We start from the raw sequence: 21,712 nt of genomic DNA, 5'->3' as shown, positions 1-21,712 counted from the left end.
CTCCTGTCCCCTTCCCCTGCAACAGGTGCATAAGCTGAAAAACTTGCTGTAGACTGGAGGGGCAGCATACTGTGAAGGCCGCACATGGAGAAGGTGACCAAATACGCTTTAGACTCTGCTTCCCCAGTGGAATTGCTCTACTTTTTTAGCTCTGGAAAGGAGGGATATGCTGAGAGCACTGGGAAGTTGGTGGGAAAGGAGAGGCAAGGAAGAAGGTGCAGGGAAGAGAAAGAGTAGATCTTTCTCCGTCTCTGTCTCTCTCTCTCCCTACCTACCTATCTACAGAGACTTAGAGACGCCCACAGAGAGACAGAGGCACACATAGGGAAACAGAGACTGAGAGAATTAGCTCATGGCTGAATCAGAGATACAGAGAAGCACATGACAGAGAGAGAGAGCATGCAGAGAGACCAGAGACTGCCTAAAACCTAGACTGTTAGAGGCAGAGTTTTCATGGACTCTGTGCTGGGGGCACGAAGCCAGGTCTTACCTGAATCCTTTGTCCAGGGGGATGCACTTGGCCTCATGCTGACAGAGGTTCAGCTCAGGCACACAGTGGTCGATCACCTCGTCGCATAGCTCACCTGGCATGGAGAGGGGAGATAGCTCAGGCCTCCGGCAGGGTAGAGATACCCTGGCCAGAAGATCAGAGGATTGGCGGGGGGGTATCCTGGCCAGAAGATCAGACTCATCCAGCCCCCGGTCAGGTGGGCATGGACGTCAGGAGTCCTGCCTTCTCATTCCTTGTGTATCCTCCTGCACCTCTGCCTTGGTTTCTTTGGCAGTGACCACGGGAAGATTCCAGGTGTCCTCCTGGACACTGTCCTAGCATCACCATTTGGCTGTTTTACTTGAACTTTCAAGGGCAGGGGCAGGTGCAGCTGAGAGCACAGGATGCCTGGTCCTGACTTTGGGCCATGCTTATTCATTTGTTTTATTCATTCCACACTTATTTACTGAGCACCTCCTGTGTGGTAGGCCCTGTGCCAGGTGCTGGGGACACAACAGTGGCCGGGTCCTGTCCTACCCACAGCCTATTTGGGAAGATCTACAAACAAGCAGGTAATTACAACACAGACTTGTAGGTGGGACCAGAAGGGCAAACTTTGTGGAAGCACAAGGGGGACCCATAGCCTCCCCCAGGAGGTCAGAGGAGGCTTTCGAGACACAGACAAGGCTTAGCAGCCCAGTTCACCTGTTACAGATAAGTAAGCCCCTTGGATTTTTCAGGGAAGGAAGTATGAAAGGAATTTGAAGTTCTGGTCTCTAGACACACTGCCTTTGAAGTCTGCAGTGCTACAAAATACCTAATGGATCATAAATACCCAGGGATGGCCCTTGCAGATAAGCCCTGAAAAGCTTACACCACCTGAAAATGTGTTTTAGAAATGTGGGGGAGGGTGGTAAGGCAGAACAGCAGCTCCCAAGCAACACCAGCTTTTAAGATCTGAGTTTTGGGTTTCCTCAAATTCCACTTGGTCAAGCCAGATGGAGAGTGATCTAAGACAGGGAAAGGTCTAACCATGAACGTTCTCTCCAGGAGTGGAGTGGCAGCAGGGCGGGCTCCTGCTCCCAGGGTATAGGCAGGTAGGTCCAGAGGGCTGGCTGCAGGGTAATGAATAACAGACAGCCCCTAAGTCTGTTCTTTGCTGTGGGGGGGACAGACTGACCCCAACCATGTCCTGGGAGGGAGCACTGAACGCCTCCCTCTCCAAATTTTGCCTTAAGCCTCTCAAAACCACAGAGGGCACTGTGTTCCTGAGAAGCCTCCTCTTTCTTCCTTGTCATCTGGAGAGACCCAGAGAAGCAGACAAGCGTCTGTGTGGGACTTGCACATTTTCCGGGACACAGCAAACCACCAAGCCTCATTCTGTACCTCGGTTTCCTGGGAATGAATTCTGGTTGACACTTCCTAGCTGCTTGACCTTGACGTTGGCAGTTGTGGACATTAAATGAGATTATACAATCACTCACTCTCAGGACCAAAGTGCAACAAATCAGCAGTGCACCCTGGTCAACAGCAGACACCAGGTAGGCCTCAACTGTGGCAGGAAACCACTTCATCAATGCCTCCTCAGTGTCCTCCTGCTGCCCATCTGCCTGCTCGAAATTCAGTTCAAGCCCCTCCCCTGCCACTAAGCCTTTGTTAGAGCCGCACTGCCCTCTCCATTTTCACTACTGGGATTTCTGTCATCTCTCTTCTGGCACTAAGCTGATTCTTCTTGACCAATGACTCTATATGGTGATTCTTCTCATGGACCAGAAGCCCCTGTGGGCTGAGGGCATACCTTAGATTTCTTGGTCTCTCTAAGTGGCTAATTTAGTAGTCTGTATACAGTAGGTGCACAATAAGTGTTGCCTGTTGCTAATGCAACTCTTGGCTACAATTCTACTCTCAGAAGATAAAAGATGGAAGGGGAGGTAACCCCTCAGCAGTTTTCTTTCTTTCCTTTCCTTTTCTTTTCTTTTTTTTTGAGACAGAGTTTTGTTCTGTCTCCCAGGCAGGAGTGCAGTGGCAGGATCTCAGCTCACTGCAACCTCCGCCTCCTGGGTTCAAGAGATTCTCCTGCCTCAGCTTCCCGAGTAGCTGGGATTACAGGTGTCCACCACCATGCCCAGCTAATTTTTGTATTTTTAGTAGAGCTGGGGTTTCACCATGTTGGCCAGGCTGGTCTCGAACTTCTGATCTCAGGTGATCTGCCTGCCTTGGCCTCCCAAAGTGCTGGGATTACAGGCGTGAACCACCGCACCCGGCCCCCACAGATTTCCATACACTTTCTCCCAGCACAGAAGCTTGTCTGGGTTCCTAGGAAGCCCAGGATTATTACAGCGAGTGGGTTTCTCAGTTGGTGGTGGTACGTTCCTGCAGTTTCAAGAGTGTGCTTGGGGATAGTGTCTGTTGGGCTGGAGGCTTGATAAAGGTATGGGCTATGAGGGATAATGGGAGCCACTTGGCTTCCTTCTCTGCCATCTTTAGGGATGCTTCTATTCATCTTCCACAGCTTCCCACCACCCACTTTACTCCTGACATAAAAGCCTGGTTCCAGTAGTCCAGGGCATGGGAGTCCCTGAGCTTCCCCATCTCATTTTCTCCTTGCCTTAGGCTGGTATTTCCTAAAAGTGCTTCTCGCAACACAAGATCTCTGGGCTGGGAATAGTGTTTGAGGGTGGGGTAACGGAGAAGCTCTGAGATCAGATAAGTTTGGGAACTGCTAAGTTAAACAAACAAACAGCTTTCTTTAAAGCAGGAATTTTCAGAACCTCTAATATGCTAATTTGTATCATGGTACACCAAGAAGAAGGTTATTATTATATGCACTACTTCCCAAACTTCTTATCTCATGGGGACTTTTCCTCAAATTCATGGAATTCCAGTCTGGGATATGCTACTTTTGGTTGATCTCATAACAAAGCGGGCTGTGTTTGCACCAAAATTGGTAGCATTTTGCTTCACAATCTAATGATATATTTAACTGCCCTTTTTAGGGGCTATTAATGTAGGAAAATAAAGGTATTGTGTCTGGGGCATGGGTGGGTGGAAAGATCTTCCTGAGGAATGATCTCTTGCGGGAGCCTTCCTGGATTCTCCGGCTGGGTTAGGTTCCTCCTCTGTGATCCCACACCCCCAGGGCTTATAGATGTTATGTTCTCTTTCTAATGAATCCATGCCTCTGTCCACCAGACTATAAACTTCTTATGAGAAGGAACTCTGTCTTGGTCATTTTTGTATCCCTAGCTCCTAGCTTGGGTACCTGGAAAATGTGGATTTCAAGAGACGGCTGACTAGACCTGGAGGAAGCATAAACACAATGCAAGCACCTCTCTGCCAGCCTCAAACACCACTGGGTCTACAGGGGCCCTAAAGGAGGGAATGGCCAGCAATGAGATGAACAGCAGCTAAAGAGCCTGGGACTCTGTTTCAAGTGGGAAGGAGTAGTGATTTGCTGGTGGCTGGTGGTGGAGGAGACGGAGAAGCAAACAGGCCTTTGTGGAGCCCCTCCTGGCATAGCATGGTCTTGGGGTCCTAGTCTCTGTCCTCAGGCAGAGAGGAGGAGAGTCCCTGGAAGAAGTTAAGAAAATGGTATTCTAGCGACACCCCTCCACCCAGCCATACACACAATCATGAGATCCTTACCCGTGTAGTTAGGCGGGCAGACACACACGTAGTTGTTGATCCCATCCACGCAGGTGGCATTGTTTTCGCAGTCATTGTCCTCACAGTCGTCTGGGTTGATCTCACACCGCTGCCCCTCAAAACCCAGAGGGCAGGAGCAGCTTTGGGATGTGTGGGGTGAGGAGCAGGGGAGTCAGGGGTCAGGAAGAGAGGTGGGTTGGAGTGGCAGAGAGGAAGACCGGGTGGGAAATACAATTAGTTTCTCCTTCAGATGAAGGTCTGAGAAAGCACTTTGGACACGTGAGACCTTGGGGCCCTGAGCAGGAAGACCCTTAGGAGCCTAAAAGGTCATTTCATCCAACCCCATCTCTAGGCAATGTTCTATCTCCCCGGCCCATGCTGCCTGCCTCGCTCCAGGGCTACTGTCCGCTGACAAGGCCGGTGTCATCACTCCCCCAGATGGAAGTGGTTTCCTGGATATGGCTTAAATTCTTCCAGCTGTCCTCCAAACCTCCCTTCCTTCAGCTCTTCTGAGGCACAATCTCTTTTGCAGGTAAAGAGAGACAGCATAATAAACATCCTCCTTTAAGTGATTATTTTTTTTACTCGATGGCAGCCCTTCTATCTCAGGGCTTCTATCTCAGGGGGTGGGCAGAATATAGTGGCCAAGGTCCCAGACTCTGCACCCGGGTTTTCTGGGAATGAATTCTAGTTGATACTTTCTAGCTGCTTGACCTTGACCTGGGTGGTTGTGGAGATTGAATGAGATTATACAAGCAAAATGTTTAGAAGGGTACATAGCACATAGAAAATGCTCGGAACCCATTAGCAAGCTTTAGTTCTGCACAAAATCACCCTACTTCCTTAACTGTTCCTCAGGGATGCCATTTCTCCCCATGATGTATTCCTGCTACTTCTGAGCCCCTCCAGCTTCTGGGGGACGAAGGCTAGAGTGGGAAGATCCGTCTCCTGCCAAGAATGAGGCCTTCGGGTCTACTTGGCCTCAAACACTGTGGGCCAGCAAGATGCATTTCCTTCACTTGTCTCTACAGTATTAAATCTCTTGGACAAAAACCTCAATTGCCTGCATCTCTGCCTGATCTTGGTCATATCCCCAGGACTGGGCATGCAAGATCAGTTAGAACAAATAAAGGCTGTGCGGAAGGGGTGGGGGTGGGGGTGGGGGGCGGAGTGAGCAGCTATTTGTATGACTAATTCCTTTTTCCTGTTAGGGACCTGGGCACTCAGGAAAAAGGCTACTTCTTCAGAGCCAGAGGGTAGGTTTCTGAAAGTCCTAAACCATGGCGTTGCCCATTTGTTTTCCTAAAGACCAGTTACTTTGGCTCCCTCAGAGCCTTAGGGCTACCTGGCAGTGAGATATGGTGGCTGGTCAAGGAAAGAGAGGTTGCTAAAGGAGTGACGGGGTGGAAGGAGGCTGATGTCTCCCTGTCTTCATTGGAAACCTTGGAAAGCTGTCGAGGAGACTCCTGGAGCCATGAGTTGGTTGTGGGGATGAGAGCAGACCTCGTCTCCTGTGTTGGTCTTCTGTGTGGCCTGCTCTGCCAGCCTTTGCTGTTCTTGTGAGTAGGCAATGCAGTAAGATTAGAGAAGCATGTGTATGAGGAGGCTGGTGATGCTGAGGACTCAGATATGTTGAAGTCCTAATCCCGAGTACATCAGAACGTGATCTTATTTGGAAATAGGATCTTTGCAGATGTGATGTTAAGTTGAGGTCCTGCTGAAAGAGTGTGGACCCCTAATCCAATATAACAGGTGTCTCTAAAAGCAGATGGCCATGGGAAGGCAGACACAGGGAGAGCACTGGTGACTATGCAGGCAGAGAGAGGGGTGCTGCAGCCACAAGCCAAGGAATGCCAAAGATGGCCAGGAACACCAGAAGCCAGGGAGGGACAAGCAAGGACCCTCCCCTAGAGACTCAGAGGGAGCACGGCCCTGCTGACGCCTTGATTTCGAACTTCTATCCTTCAGAACTGTGAGAGAGTAAATTTCTGGTGATTGCAGCCCCAGTCTGTGGTTGTTATGGCAGCCCTATGGAATTACTCTAGAATGGAAGAGGGGAGCAAAAGGGAGCTTCCTGACAAGTACCGCTCCCCTTCACCCGCCAGGTGCTGGCCCGATGCAGAAGAGTTTCCCTACTCCTTGAGGAGTGCATGTGATCTCTCCCACCACTAGCAACTGCCTCATTGCCTTAACCTTCCACCCGATTTCCCTGATCCTGTAGATCTGGGCCCTTTTCCTTTTCCCCTAAGTTCTAAAAATATTTTCAGTTCATCTGAAACCCTTCAACTAAAGACGGAAATGGGATATTTCTGCTCACTCGAACCTCCAGCTGAGATGGGAGAAACACAGTTGCCTGAAGCGGGGAGCTCTTCCCTCATCTGACCCCCATCTCTTGCCTGGGTGGGGCAGCCCAGGCTGTGTGCCCTGGAGGGGTGTTTCCTGGCTGGGGTCCCGTGGCCACCTCCATATTTCCCTGCAGTTTCTCCTCACCCCTGCTCTACGTGAGCCAGCAGGAGTGGGTGGTTTGGCTGACTCCAGGCAGGAAAAGGAACTCTGCCTTGAATTTCACTTTTCAGGAGGCAGAGCTTGATGGAGCTGGTTTGGCAGGTGGACACACGGGCGGGTGGGTTCCCTGGGGAAGAGAACCAGGAGCCCAGAACTTGATTTCTTCCCCAGACCACACAGCAGCCTCTGGCCAGAGTGCTTTTGATATTTAATTGGTTGCAACTTGAGCTCTAAGACACCCACACGTGGCTTGGCATGGGGTGCCCCCACCTTTATTGCCAAGGGGCTGCCGCCCCCCAACTGGCTCCCCAGGGATGCCAAAGGAGCCCGTTCCCAACAGTCTGTTTTTGTCAGGGTCACAGGCCAGCAAAACTGGGCATCTGAAAGCTGCTGGGGAAGGTGGGAAGCAGGAAGGGGTCCTGAGGTTTGGGTGGAAGCCTAATACCATTCCTAGGACAGGGAGGAGAAAAACCTAAGTGACTTCTATTCCCTTTTCTTCTTGAAATGTTAATGTCAGGAAGGAAAGAGGACTGGAGGTGGGCTTGGATGATCCAGGAATGAGCATCAGGAGATATGACCTAGAGCAAGTCCATTTCAATGCCTCAGCTTCCCTGTCTGTTCAATGAGGATAATACCTACCTACTGGATGGGGTCATGTAGGGATTTAAATGAGATAATACTTGACTAGTTGGTACCTGGCATAGTCAGCATATAATCAATGCTATTTATTTTATAACTCAGAAAAGCATGGTGGAAGTGCCAGACGGGCGGTCTTTAAGCCTTCACCCAGTCCTTCTCTGACTTTAGCCAGCAGCGGACACCTCCCTTATAGGAAGCATGAGGTTGGGACCTGGTTTCAAATCCCTGTACCAATGCTTAATGTAACTCTGGGCAAAGGATTTGTCCCTCTGATGCTTGAACATCCTTATCTGCACGGTGGGGATAAACTGTCCTTCCCTTACAGGGTACGAAGAGCCTTGAGATCATTCCTATACAGGGCCAGTACAGCACAGGCCCTGGGCATGCCCTCGCTGGGTGTAATCTCTGCTTCTTTAGCCTGCCCAGGGAGCCCTCCAAGGTGAGTGACATGGTTTAGCTGTGTCCCCACCCAAATCTCACCTTGAATTATAATAATCCCCAAGTGTCAAGGGTGGGGCCAGGTGGAGATAACTGAATCATGGGGGCAGCTTCTCCCATACTGTTCTCATGGTAGCAAATAAATCTCATGAGATCTGATGGTTTTATAAGTGGGAGTTCCCCTGCACAAGCTCTCTTTTGCCTCCTGCCATACAAGATGTGCCTTTGCTTTTCCTTCGCCTTCTGTCATGATTGTGAGGCTCCCCAGCTGTGCTGAACTGTGAGTTCATTAAACTTCTTTCCTTTATAAATTACCCAGTCTCAGGTATGTCTTTATTAGCAGTGTGAGAACAAAATAATACAGTGAGGGAGGCCAGGGGTGAGCTGTTACCTGAACCCATCCTTGTGGCTGTCACTCAGGTGGCAGGTGCCTCCATGCTGACAGGGGTTCTGGATGCAGGTGTTGATGGGCACAGTGCAGTCCTTGCCCTGAGGAGCAAAAGAGGGAGAAGCACCTGGTTAGGGGGCCTTCCGGGGCTGCCATGGCCCAGGGGACTTCAGGGGTTCCAGCATGCTCTGGGATGAGGCTGGGGAGATGACAACAAGCAGCCCCTGGGAAAGGCCTGCTGTGTGACTTGGAGCCCACTCATGGGAGCCCTCACCCCTAGTCACTGCACCGTGAGAAGGTGAAGAGTGATGAGAAGCCCAGAGTTCAGGCTCCAGCCTCACTACTTCGCAGACTTTGCACCCTTCTCTATCCCAAACTGCAGGGCAAGAGCCCAGGCTATGTCTTCAGGCAAAGCTGAATTCACATACAGCTGGTTTCACATTCCAGCTCCATCCCATCTGGCTTGGCTGATCGTGACTTCACAAAAGCCTCTTGACCTCTCCAAATCCACCTCACAGGGTTGCTATGAGAATTAAACTTGAGCTTTCATGTAAGGAAAAGGTTACACAGTGTGTAATCCACCTAGAACTTAGTAGGTATTCTGTAAATGCTAGAAGATAACATTACCGTGAGCCTCACTGAACCTTAAATATAACCCACAACTTGAGTAGGGAAGAAGGCGGAAGTGTGGCCAGCAGACCTTGTCTCCTACAAAGTGACAACCCCCAGAGAACCACCCTGGATTGATGGGCAGTAGGGTCCAGGCTTTGGTATTTATTCTAAAGTTCTGAAGGTAAGCCTGAGGTTAGGCCAGGCAGGGAACCCTGGCAATAGAGAGCTCAGGGTGGTGTGGGATTCTTGGAGCAGGCCCCTCTGAAGGGGATGTGTGAGCTGAGAAGGAGCCAACTGCGTGGAAGGTGGGGAGAGGAGCGTGCCAGGCAGCAGGAGCACCGAGGGCAGCAGCCCTGAGGAAGGCAGCTCCAAGGTAGAGACTGAGCTCCCTGAGACCCACGGTCCCAGGGAGCAGCCCAACTCTTCTTGGCCTTCTGGCTCCTGCTTCTCCCTTGGGAGAGGACCAAGCTCACCCAAGTCTTGGTATGCAGTCCCTTGCAGGACCTGGTAGCGTGGGGTCTGTGGAGGCTACTGCCGCATCCTTTCTGGGCCCTGGGCTCAGCGACTTGGCACAGACCAGGTGGAGGTGATCATGGGAGCCCGCCCACTGCCACACCACCTGCTCGCCATCTGCCTGAGAAAATCCTCTTCCCTCTTCTGCTGTTGCCGGTGATGTGATGGAATGGAACTGGGGCCTCCTGGCTGTGACGTTGCAGCCAACTAGGCCGACAGCTTTAGGCCCAGGACAGCTTCTGCTGTGGACCCTCTCAAATGCCAGAGCCTCAGGCCTATCTCTAGCAGCTGGAAGGCATGCGCCATGTCCGTCTGGTTCCCTTCGTGCCCTGTCCCAGATAAGGGGCCAGTCAGAGGTTTCTTGGAGGGGGACAGGGAGAGTGCAGTTTGGGCTGGTATCTGGTTTTATCCTAAACCATAACAACACAGGGCCCCTTTCTCAAAGTCGGTGTGGAATGGAAACTATAATACTGATTCTCACTCACATTGCTGAGCACATTTTCCATTCCAGGCCTCATGCTAAGTGTTTTACATTCATGATGGCATATCATGTTCACAACAACCCTATGAGATTGGTGTGATTGTTATTACACTCATTTTTACAGACAGGAAAGACAGACGTAGGGAGTGAGGTAATAGGGCCAAGATCGCACAGCAATAAGTGAAACGGGGAGCAAGCAGCTGAACCCAGCATCCAGCCCAAAGTTAGTGCTGGGAGCCTCCATGCGGGACCACTTAGCCTGCCCCTCTCAAAACACACATTCTGGGGGCACACAGATGGGAGTGCACATTCTAAGTTGGCTGCTGTGTTCCTTGAGGAAGTGACTAGTTCTCTCTGAGCCTTGTTTTTACCACTTATGAAATGGAAATAATACGACCTACCCTATGGGGAATTAGTTAATGGTTAGAAATCATATATATGTAAGACATCTAGCATGTAATGGCTAGCTCCATAAATAATAGCGATGCTGCTGCTGCTGCTGCTGATGCTTGGGGTCTGAGGCAGGGCTGAATGTGAGTGACTAAAATACTTTTTCAAGTCTTTGGTTGGTGCCAAATAGTTCCAGAGGTGCATATGTGGGAGTGGTGGTGGCCAACACACGGACCGTGAAGGGCAGGACAAAGAAACTTGAGAAGGTCGAGGCAAGACCTCTCCAGCCCCTGCCTGGGCTAGCCCCTGCTCTGGGGAACTGGCAAGTACCAGTGACTTCAGGTCAAACCCTCCCAACGGTGGCAGTGGCAGTGGTGGCGGAGGTGGTGGCAACTCCTGCAGCCTTTCACGCCAAGCACAGAAATCCAGGAGACAGAGCCTAGTGCTTGATGACATGGTAATTGGGCCTGGAGGTAGGGATTTCTGTCACTTACATCTCCTTGAAAAATAATCACTATTGCCAATGCCCGGCTAATTAGCCTGATTCAATTCTCTTCAGCCTCATTTTGCTCAAATCTACCAGATCTGTGATGTTCCTTGGTCCTCCACCACACTTTCTACTCCTCATCCCACTGTGTGTGTGTGTGTAGGACATGGCCAGGAATCCTGACTGGCTTCCTTTAAAACAGGTGTTGCCAACCCCTGCGCCATGGACTGGTACCAGTCCCTGGCCTGTTAGGAACTGAACTGCACAGCAGGAGGTGAGCAGACGGGGCAGGAGCATTACCACCTGAGCTCCGCCTCCTGTCAGCTCAGCGGCGGCGTTAGGTTTTCTTTTTCTTTTTTTTTTTTGAGACAGAGTCTCACGCTGTCGCCCAGCCTGGAGTGCAGTGGCCGGATCTCAGCTCACTGCAAGCTCCGCCTCCCGGGTTCACGCCATTCTCCTGCCTCAGCCTCCCGAGTAGCTGGGACTACAGGCGCCCGCCACCTCGCCCGGCTAGTTTTTTGTAATTTTTTCAGTAGAGACGGGGTTTCACCGTGTTAGCCAGGATAGTCTCGATCTCCTGACCTCGTGATCCGCCCGTCTCGGCCTCCCAAAGTGCTGGGATTACAGGCTTGAGCCACTGCGCCCAGCCTGGCGTTAGGTTTTCACAGCAGTGCGAGCCCTATTGTGAACAGCGCACGGGAGGGATCTAGGTTGCTCATTCCTTATGAGAATCTAACTAATGCCTGATGATCTGAGGTGGAACAGTTTCATCCGAAGACCCTGATGAAGACCCTAGTTCTGTGAAAAAATTGTCTTCCATGAACCTGGTCCCTGGTGCCAAAAAGGTTGGGAATCACTGCTTTAAAAGACACTGTGGGGGGAGGGCGGGCGCCTCATGCCTGTACTCCCAGCACTCTGGGAGGCCGAGGTGGGCAGACCATAAGGTCAAGAGATTGAGACCATCCTGGCCAACACAGTGAAACCCTGTACCTATTAAAAATACAAAAATTAGCTGCGCATGGTGGTGTGCGCCTGTAGTCCCAGCTACTCAGGAGTCTGAGGCAGGAGAATCACTTGAACCCAGGAGGCAGGGGTTGCAGTGAGCTGAGATCGTGCCACTGCACTCCAGCCTGGCAACAGAGTGAGACTCTGTCTCACAAAAACAAACAAACAAACAAACAAACAAAACACTGGGAACAGCTACCCTCATTGGAAACCTCTTTTTGAGATGGGACCAGGAGTGCTGCTCTAAGTCCTTACTACTCAAAGTGTGCTCCTTGGACTAGTGACACTGGCATGTCCTGGGAGCTGGTAAAAATGCACATTCTCAGGCCTGACCTTGGATCTAATGAACTAGAACTTGTATTTTAATAAGCTCTCCAGGTGATTCTTTTGCACACAAAAATTTGAGAAGTACTATTCTGAGACACTGAACATATGTGCCTGAAACTAAATGGCTGAAACAGAATCAGCCAACAGATATATTTTTTTCCCCAAATCTTAAAATAGTGGTAAAATAATGACCCTTTGTGAAGTATCTCCTGAATCCTGGCACTGAGGTAGGCAAAGTACACACATAGCCCCTTTTCATCCTTCCAACAGCACTGCATGTGAGTATGAGTATTCTCAGTTACAGGTGGGGAGAGTAAGGCTTAGGGAGAATCTGACTTGGGTTGTGAGCGTAGAGACTTTCTTGCAAGAGATAGCTGAGTTCTAATTGTAGCTCATGTACTTCGTAAGAGTGAGAGCTTGGGCAAATTATTTCATCTTTATGAACCTTAGTTTCTTCATCTATTAAAGGAGGATAATAAAACTTATTTCACAGGGTAATTAAGAGTGCTGCAAGAGATAATATGTTTAAAGTACTTCACAAAGGCCTGGCATTATAGTAGATTAAGAGTAGCTCCTACCAAATGTTACACAGTGATTCCTGTGCTTTTTTGTAACATCGTGGCTTCCCAAGGTCACTCAGCTAGTAGATGGGAAAATGGAGATATCTGGAAATAGGTAGATAAATGCCTGAACTTTGAGCTCGGTTTTGCAGGCGTCTGGGGATTTGTGTTAACTTAGCCACTCATGCAGAACTACCACCTCAGTCGCTCTGTTTGGGTGGGCTCTAACCCTGGCAAGAAGGAAAGCAGGAGGGACACACTCAGCACAGAGAATGGGATGCAGCCCTCAGTTAAAGGATCCCTTGGGTTCAGCCTGCCCCATTTTACGGCTGAGGAAGCTGAGGTGGGGAGAAGAGCGGCATCTGTCCAAGGTCATGCATCCTATAGGCACAGGTTCCAGAGGGTCCTGCTTGGTGTTCTTCCCATGGCTACACTCTACTTGTCTCTGACCTGGCAATTCAGACAGGTCCTGAATAGTCAGTGATCCCCAACCTCAGCCCCTGCAATCACTGCACTTGCCAACAGGCAGTGAGTGCAGTGGCCAGAAGCACAGCTTCTAGAGTCAGTTGGTTCTGAGCTTTGAATCCCAACTCCCTTACCTACCATGCTCAGTTTCTTCAACTGTAAAATGAGGGTCATTTCAGGAACTGTATTATAGGACTCTGATGAGGAGTATGCAAGATAATACATGTACCTTATTTAGTCTGCTGTCAGTACATAGTAGGTACTCAATAAATGCTGGCTCTTATGTTACTGTTATTATCATAGTTATCATCATCATCACCATCTGTACCATTAGCACCATCGCCATCATCAACACCATCACCATCATCACCACTGTCACCTTTGTCATCATCCATCCTCACTGATACCATCACCATCATCACCTTCACCAACATCATCTTCACCATTACCATCAACGTCATGCATCCTAGACCTGCCTGGGCTCAACACTTTCCTCAAGATCAAAATCTCTGTTCAAATTCTTCTAAAATTGACATGATGTTCAGAATCTTGAGAACAAAGTTCAAACAAGTGGCCTTATCCTGCAGTAGCCCCGCAGATACTCTCTTTGCCCTGGCCCTGACGGTCAGATCATGCTTCATAGTGCAGTCAAGTGTAGTTGGAAGAAGCCTGGACTTCAAACCCAGCTCTGCTACTTTCAGACTCAGGCCAGTTTTAAAGAGAAGGAAGCAAGAATCAGAATGTGAACAGTTTACCTTCTCTTTAGAATAAGGATGATACTACCCATCTCATACGCTGATTATAAAAGTCAGAGAAGAACATAAATGCATAAGCTCCAGATGAGTGCCTGGCCTTTATTGATGACTCAAAAGAGAACTACACTATGTATGGAATTGAGAATGTTACAAACGCAGTCACAGTTCTAGGAGAATGACTGAAGTTTCTTGGCAGTTCACAGAGACATAGACTGATAATCCTGGATCAAACCAGCAACATACCACCTGTTACTGATGCCCTATTCCACACCCAGGCATGAGGGACCACCATACAAGGGTAAAGGTAAAAGGCAGCAGTATGCTGGCTTATTGAGTGCTTACTGAATGCCAGGTATCGTCCTAGGTGTATTGCGTACATTACTGTACATTTGATTCCCATGGCAAACCTATGAGACAGGTCCTAGTTTGCAGCTGGGAAGACAGACGAAATTACTAGCCATGGCCACACAGCCAGTAAATGACAAAGCTGGAATCCACACCTGCTTCTCTGTGTAACTGCACAGTCTGAGTTTTCTCTGCTGAACGCATACAACGGAGTTTGAGGATCCACACATCCTGAGTATGTCTGCTGTTAATCTCTATTCTCCCTTCCTATTAATAACATTTTTAGTGTGTGTGAGTGCCCTGTGACTGTGAATTTATAACATTCTCAATTCCATACATAGTATATTTCTCTTTTGAACCATCAATAAAGGCCAGGCATTCATCTGGACCTTATACATTTATTCTCTTCTCTGATTTTTATAATCAGCGTATGAAATGAGGGTGCATGGGTCTAGGACTCAGTGGTAAGTTTAAGGCTTTGGAGGTGGCTGGTTTCAAAGGGAATCCTTTGGCTCTTTTGTCCCAGGCCCATAGGTGGCACTCTGACACTATCTGCTAGAAGCAAGCCATAGTCTAGAAATACATCAGGTAGTCCCATTCCCCAGAGTGAGGCTGCCTCTAAGCCTGTCACTACACACACACAATCCCCCTGGGGACAGAGACCTGGGGATGCCAGCTCACTCTCACTCCACCTGCATCAGATGTGTGCATCAGACAGGCTGCCCGAAACTCTGGGCTTGCATTTGCAGTGGTGACCTGTGCGATGGACTCATCCAGGCTGTCCCTTGGAGAAGGGAGGGTACGCAGGGCGTGGTGCCCCTCTCTAGGGCCAGGGCTGAAGGAGGAGCCTGAGGCATGAATATGGGGGGCAGGGCCTCCAGCATACCTTGTAGCTGTAGGGGCAGGCACAGCGGTACAGCTCCACAGGGTCCTGGGTGCATGTCCCGTTATTCTTGCATGGGCTGGAGAGGCAGGCATTGCATTTGGCCGCAACGTTGACGTCCACAGGCCCTGGGCAGCAAAACCAGAGTACTGACAGCAGGTCCTGAGTGCACTCACTGCCACACCTCCCTTCCCCTCTGCTTTGGGCCCTCCCTCAGCCAGTGCCAGCCCCTCCCCAACTCTATGCCCAGATGGCAGCTGGCTCTCCTCAACCAGCACATCCAGTCCATCTAGCGTCCCATTAATTCAGCCACTGTCCAGTGTGGAAAAGTCACAGTGGGACATCATTCAGAAACACTTCTGCAGTCAAATCAATTACTGTAATTAGCCTGATCCGATTTTGGTGCTAATCTGCAAACAATGCACCATAATTAGAAACCCCCTGTGTATCTTTTCACATTCCAGGAAGCTCTGAGCCCAGACTCTATTTGGACCTCCCATTTTTCTACCCACAAATACCCCTCCCCATGGAACAGTCTGTGCCAGGCTAAGCAGGGCATAGTGCTTGGGCCAAAGGCACACAGAAGAAGTCCCCCCTGGAAAACCTTGGAAGACAGAAATGGATGGCCCCAGAGGACACGGCGATGATGTTGACAATGGATGGAAAACTGCTCAGGTACATGTTACATCTGTGACCATTTCAGCTGTGCTTGCTTTAGCTGCAAGCACTGGAGGGAGGTCAGGGTCCTTCGCAGAGCTTTGCAAAGGGGGCTGTGTCCTGCTGCTGCAGCCAGCTTTGACAATGAGCCCTGGATAAACAGGCCATACTTAGTGTCAGGACTATAAATGACCTTGGGGCTAACAGTCATCAACTTGGAGATGGGCTGAGATGAACTTCAGTGAGTGACCATTTGTGGATGAGTAAACAGAGTGGCCTGATTGAGTGCTGGTACTAGGGGGCTCAACCCGGCTTCCCAGTAGAATAGGAAGACTGTCTGTCTTGGTTTGCTTGGGGCTGAGGGGGTTTGCAGGACACAGAGCTTTCAGTGCTAAAACCAAGAATGGCCCAGACAAAACCTGGATGACTTGGCTGTCTTACACTACTAGCTATAGTGCTTTTTTTTTGGAGACGGAGTTTCACTCTCTTGCCCAGGCTGGAGTGCTGTGGCGCAATCTTGGCTCACTGCAACTTCCACTTCCCGGATTCGAGCAATTCTTCTGCCTCAGCCTCCCGAGTAGCTGGGATTACAGGTGTGCACCACCACACCTGGCTAATTTTTGTATTTTTAGTAGAGATGGGGTTTCCTCTTGTTGGGCAGACTGGTCTTGAACTCCTGATCTCAAGTGATCCACCTGCCTCAGCCTCCCAAAGTGCTGGCACTAGAGGCATGAGCCACCATGCCCGGACCCCAGCTGCAGTGCTTTTAGAAGTCTCCACACCCAGGTTGTACCCCAGACCAATTTAATCAAAACCTAGAGGGTGGAGCCAGGCTTCAGTAGTTTTAAAAGCTCCTATATGATTTCCAAAGTGTGCAGCCAAGATTGAGACCTATACCGTTCTTGGCCTAGGTGAGCCTCTGTAGTATCAGATCAGATATCTTAGAAGCAGGAAGAGGAAAATTAAAATTAGCTTTAAGCCAATGGAATGTTTCTCTGCTTGCAGCAGAAGTGTGGGACACACTCAAGTTTGAGAGGGTAATTAAAGTATATCTATATATCAAAATAAATATTAAGCCTCTCAGAGATGAGCAAAAGATACTGATATTAACAGACAATTGTGTATACAAATGAGAAGTAACTTTTTGAATAAAAAGTTCAGGTTCCCCAATAATCAAAGACAAAAATAAAAGGCGTTTTTTTTTTTTTTTGTTTTAACCTATTGAATTAGCAAGGATGAGAAAATAAGAGAAAATAATGACAGAGTCTAATGAAAAATGCAATCGAAGGATGCTACTGGGAATGTAAATGGGTTATAACCCTTTTTGAAAATCAGTTTGGCAAAATGTGTGAAGACCTTAAAAATAATAATATATTTTGATTCAGTAATTTCTGTTCTCTGAATCTTATCTGAGAACATGATTCAAATAGAGAAAGATCTTTATGTGTCAATGGTAAGAAAAAAAAAATGGAAATACTCTAAAGTTCAAAACCAGAAATGGATTAAGTAAGTGGTATTATGGCTTGATGATGAAGACTGTGCATTGTGGAATCAGATAGACCTGGAAGCCTGTTAAGCCTTGATTTTCTCATTTTTAGAAATGAGGATAATATTAAAAGTTGATCACATAGAGGCATTAGAGGATTAAATAAGCTGTTATATGAAGAATGAGGAAAAAAATACATGAGAAGGTGCTTAACATCATTCCTGTTGCATAAGAACTCAGTAGTAGTTTGTTGTTATAAAAATATGATCAATAAAAAAATCACATGTACAGTAAGTTTGCCGGGTAAAATGAGAAAATGCTTATGTTTTAATAACATTGGATAAAAAAATGCAGGTTGGAAAAAATTTTTTTCAAGGCCAGGTGCAGTGGCTTATGCCTGTAATCCCAGCATTTTGGGAGGCCAAAGCAGGATGATCATTGGAGATCAGGAGTTTGAGACCAGCCTGTGCAACATAGTGAGAACTTGTCTCTACAAAAGATGAAAAAAAAAAAAAAGATATTCTCCACTATGGAAAGACATGTACAGAAAGAAGTTAGTGAGGAGATGTGTGGTAATGCCAGCAGCAGACTTGGAGAGAAAGACACTTGGCCCATTAGATGAAGGTCCATATCAGCGTCAGCATCTGAGCCTCTTTGTGTGGGACCCATGGAATAGACAGGGTGAAGGTTTCTGAAGCCGCATCTCTTGAGATGCCCTGCTCTGACAGGTTGCTGGGAACACAACAGACCCCACAAGGGACAGGGGAGGGTGGGGTGTTGGCGTCACCTACCTTTGCACTGGAAGCGGTGGGTTGGGGTGGTGAGCAGGAGCCTGTCAGCCATGGGCTCAGGGCTACTGCAGCGGGCGATGCCAGGCTCCTTGTACCCCGCCTTCACCCACTCTGACAGCCACCGAAGACTGCAGTCACAGTGGAGTGGGTTGGTTCCCAGTGCCCTAGGAGGCAGAACAGGAAGTCAGGGCCCCCTGCCCAGCTTGGCCTGTAGGCTTCATATCTTCGGCTCTCTGGAAATGCACTTTCAGACTTTGGCTAGGCTGGAGGTGTCCAACATGGGGCCAGCGGAGTAGTCGTCTCCACTGTGGCAAAGTTAATGTCTCCAGAGTGTACTTCCAATGCTGTGGATGTTTCAACTCCCATCCCAGCCCCTTCCACTTCTGAGGAGTGGTTCTCACCTACGCAGTTAAGACTCACTCATCAACTCAACCCCATCCTAGCTCCTTTAGGGAGCTTCCTGGATCTCTGGCCATCTGCTATCTGGTTCCCTTGTCCTGCTGAAGGCCCACTGGAAGATATACTCTGCAGAGAAGGTTCTGAAACCCAGCAACCTAGGAAGCCGCTTCAGACCACTTGACTGAAGAATGCAGGGGAGGAGGGTTAAGTCCAGTACAGACATCTCCAAAGTTGTGACTGGGAAGAAAATACTAGAAATTCTGTTTTTTTTTTTTTTTTTTTTTTAAATGTATCTTTTAACAATTCTATTTTTGAAAGTTTTAGAATATGCATATGTAGTATATCCATCTTATAGTGTATGCACACATTATGAAAATAATTAAATATGCATATAGAAGGAATACAAACTCGAAAATGTTCACCGACAGAGGTGTATAAAAAAATGTAGAGATCCCTGATCTGGGGAAGAGAGGTCTGGCCTGGGAGTGAGGGAACCTAGGTTCTAGCACAACATCTCACTGACCTGATAGTCAACCTTTAGCTAGTCAGCTAGTATTTACGGGCCTCAGTGTTTCCTGTGTAAAATAAGAAGGGAATACCTGTTGCAGAGCGCAGAGTGGTTAAGAATATGTGCTTTGGAGTCAAGGCAAACCTGGATCTGATCCTGGGCCCTGCCATCTGCTAGCTGTGCCATGCTTAGACACAATGTTATTATATATAATAAAAGGATAAAAATGCCTTACAGCTGCAAGAAATAAATTGAAAACTTATCTAAAGTGTTCAGCCCGTAGTACACGTTTTCTATTAGTTCTTATTAAATATTTACACTGTTTACATAATTGAGGATTCCTTTGAAGGCTTCTGAGGTGGGGAACAAGACAATATGCATGGTGTGGATACATTGTTGTAAAATATACTGTATGCATAAGGAAAGGACATATGCCAAAATGCTGACGCTGATGACATTGTCGCTGACACTTCCATGCTTTCGTGTTTTGAATGCGCACTGGGGAGAAAGACCACTACTTACAGATGGGATAGAGATGTGAGGTCATTGAAGGAGCCTTCAGGAACGCCGGAAATGTCGTTGCCATGGAGGGTTCTGAAGTAGAGGGCACAGGTCGGAAGGTTAGCATCCAGTAATTTGAATTTAGCACATTTTCTCAGGGTCTCCAGTGCCTGGTCTTGCCACCCTTCAGTTTTGCTCAGAGCCCCACTGCTCCTAGCAGTAGCTGCTGCCCCCTTTGCTCTGGGTGCATGAATGTTCTATGCCCAGCTCAGCAGCAAGGATGGAGGGAGTAGAGGGTTTGGGGAAGAAGCGGGTGGACTTTTCAATCTGATAGACCTGAGGTGAAATCAGAAACCAGTCTCTTTTAGCTGTGGAACACTGGATAAGTTATGTCACTTTTCTGGGCCTTCCTTTTTGCAGCTGAAAAAGGAAGAGACATATCTACCCACCCCAAGGGAGTTACTAGAGTTTCAGAGATCATGTGAAGAGCTGTGCTTAAGACCGGAAGTTCTGGAGCCAGGCTGTGTGCAGCCAAACCTGACTTTGTCGCTCACCAGCTGTGTGACTGAGGGCAAAGCAATTTACCCTCTCTGTGCCTCAGCCTCTGCTGTAAAACAAGTATGAGAATAAAAAGACTTGCCACGGAAAGTTGTCATGGGTCTGTTAATGCACGTAGAGAGAGCCAGCATTTTCTAAGTGCTAAATGACTAATCAATATTAATATTTGTGAAAGAGTCTTGAAGGGTATCTGGTATCGAGGAGCTCAGTAAATTAGTCCCCTTCATATTTACCTAAAGAGATCTTAAGGGGGTTGAGAAATGCTACCAATCCCAGCTTTGGTGACAGAGGGAGGGGGTCCTCAGCTCCCAAGGAGAGTCTCTGGAGCCGAACACTCACTGTTATGGAAACGGCTCTGGCATCAGCCACACACATACACGAGTCTGGCACTTGTGTGCACCTGAGTGCCTCTTCCCACAGCATGTCAGAAGGGCTGGGCACCCGACCTGGTATTAATCATGCCTCTCTCCATCCTGTGGTGTAGGCAGCTAGGAGCTATTCTCACTTACACAGTGGTGCCAGATACTAAGCCTTCCACAAATGCCTGGAGGATAGGTGCGTGAAAAAATTCAATGAACACTGCTCCGTGCTCAAGTAGCAACACGAGCAAATCCACAACACATAGATTATATTCTCCATTAAAGGATTAATCATCAACTGCATAAAAAAATCTGCAAATTCATAGAAACTCAAAGGCTTCTTTAGTGACTGATGGGCACCATCACCTGTGTTGGCGATAATCACCGTTCAGGGTAAGGACTAACAACTTTATTGCAGGCGGAGAGTCCTAGTAGAACAAAGAGACAATTAGTGTTGACAGTGGAAGTACAGACGGAATAACAACGAACGAATTTGCTCTTCTTCGCCCTTCAACTGAAGTTAGCTTGCCCTTCGTCTTCAACTGACATAGAGACATGAGCCTAATTACTCTTGATAAAGAGAACAGTGGCTCTCGCACTAAGTGAGCTTTGGAAGCTAGTAAATATGCAGATTCCTGAGCCCCACTTCCAAAGGTTGTGATGGGTCTGGGATGGGGCCTGAGATTCTGCATTTCTCACAAAGTCTGAGGTGATGCTGATGCCAGTAGCAAGGGTTTAGAAAGATTTCTCCTTTTGCTTTAAGGCAAGGCCCTTATTTCTCTCCTCTTTCCATATAATCTCCTCTTAGTTACCCTTTGTTGACATCCTCATCACCATCGGCTCCTTCCCCTCCCACCTCACAGTTCTCTGGTGAAATCCTCAGGGTGAAAGTGAACCTCAATACTTAGGCAGTTAGGACAGCAGGAAGAAGGCAAACAGCCATCCAGAGTGTTCATGATAGCTTCTCGCCTCCCCGGGTAAGGAAGAGCTAGAAGCACTTCCTAACACTTTGATCAGCATCATTTAGCCTCTAATTCATGAAGCTATTTATGAATCATACCAGCCCCTGCCTGCTATTGACTTTGATGGCTTCATGGCCGCTTGCTGTTTTGCATATGCACCCAGCTTCATTGTTAGTCATTTCCAAATGAGGCCTAATTTTAAAACACCAGACGACCCAAGGGCAGCTTTAGCATTGTGACACCTGCACGTCAGGCTCCATTCTGTACTAAAAATACAAAAATTAGCCGGGTGTGGTGGTGGCCGCCTGAAATCTCAGCTACTCAGGAGGCTGAGGCAGGAGAATTGCTTGAACCCAGGAGGCGGAGGTTGCAGTGAGCTGAGATCGCACCATTGTACTCCAGCCTGGGAGACAAGAGCGAAACTCCATCACAAACTAACAAACCAACCAACCTGCAGAGTAACAGGATTGTAACTTACTAGGACAACTCATTAAATCTGCCTACACTGCAGGTTCTCCATCCTGGTTTGGCCCCCCAAGAAGTACTCTTGCCTGTCGAACAAC

General features: G+C 48.4%; 1 protein-coding gene across 5 annotated transcripts in view; it reads right to left on the bottom strand.

The window, feature by feature from the left end:
- Positions 1–21,712, bottom strand: part of SLIT3 (slit guidance ligand 3) — a 630,484-nt gene that overhangs the window by 27,219 nt on the left and 581,553 nt on the right. For 4 of the 5 annotated variants that reach the window (XM_023218903.1, XM_023218901.1, XM_023218904.1 and 1 more), the window contains 6 exons: positions 19,292–19,363; positions 17,863–18,026; positions 14,932–15,056; positions 8,109–8,206; positions 4,136–4,275; positions 491–584 (listed from right to left, as the gene is read on the bottom strand). In XM_023218903.1, coding sequence (XP_023074671.1) covers positions 491–584; positions 4,136–4,275; positions 8,109–8,206; positions 14,932–15,056; positions 17,863–18,026; positions 19,292–19,363 — 693 coding nt within the window. Of the gene's footprint in view, positions 1–490; positions 585–4,135; positions 4,276–8,108; positions 8,207–14,931; positions 15,078–17,862; positions 18,027–19,291; positions 19,364–21,712 lie in introns of all 5 variants that reach the window. The other variant, XM_023218902.1, reaches the window with a different exon arrangement.

This window comes from Piliocolobus tephrosceles, chromosome 4 (genome assembly GCF_002776525.5).
Source record: "Piliocolobus tephrosceles isolate RC106 chromosome 4, ASM277652v3, whole genome shotgun sequence".
Taxonomy (NCBI): domain Eukaryota; kingdom Metazoa; phylum Chordata; class Mammalia; order Primates; family Cercopithecidae; genus Piliocolobus; species Piliocolobus tephrosceles.
This window is presented reverse-complemented; position numbering and strand designations above follow the sequence as displayed.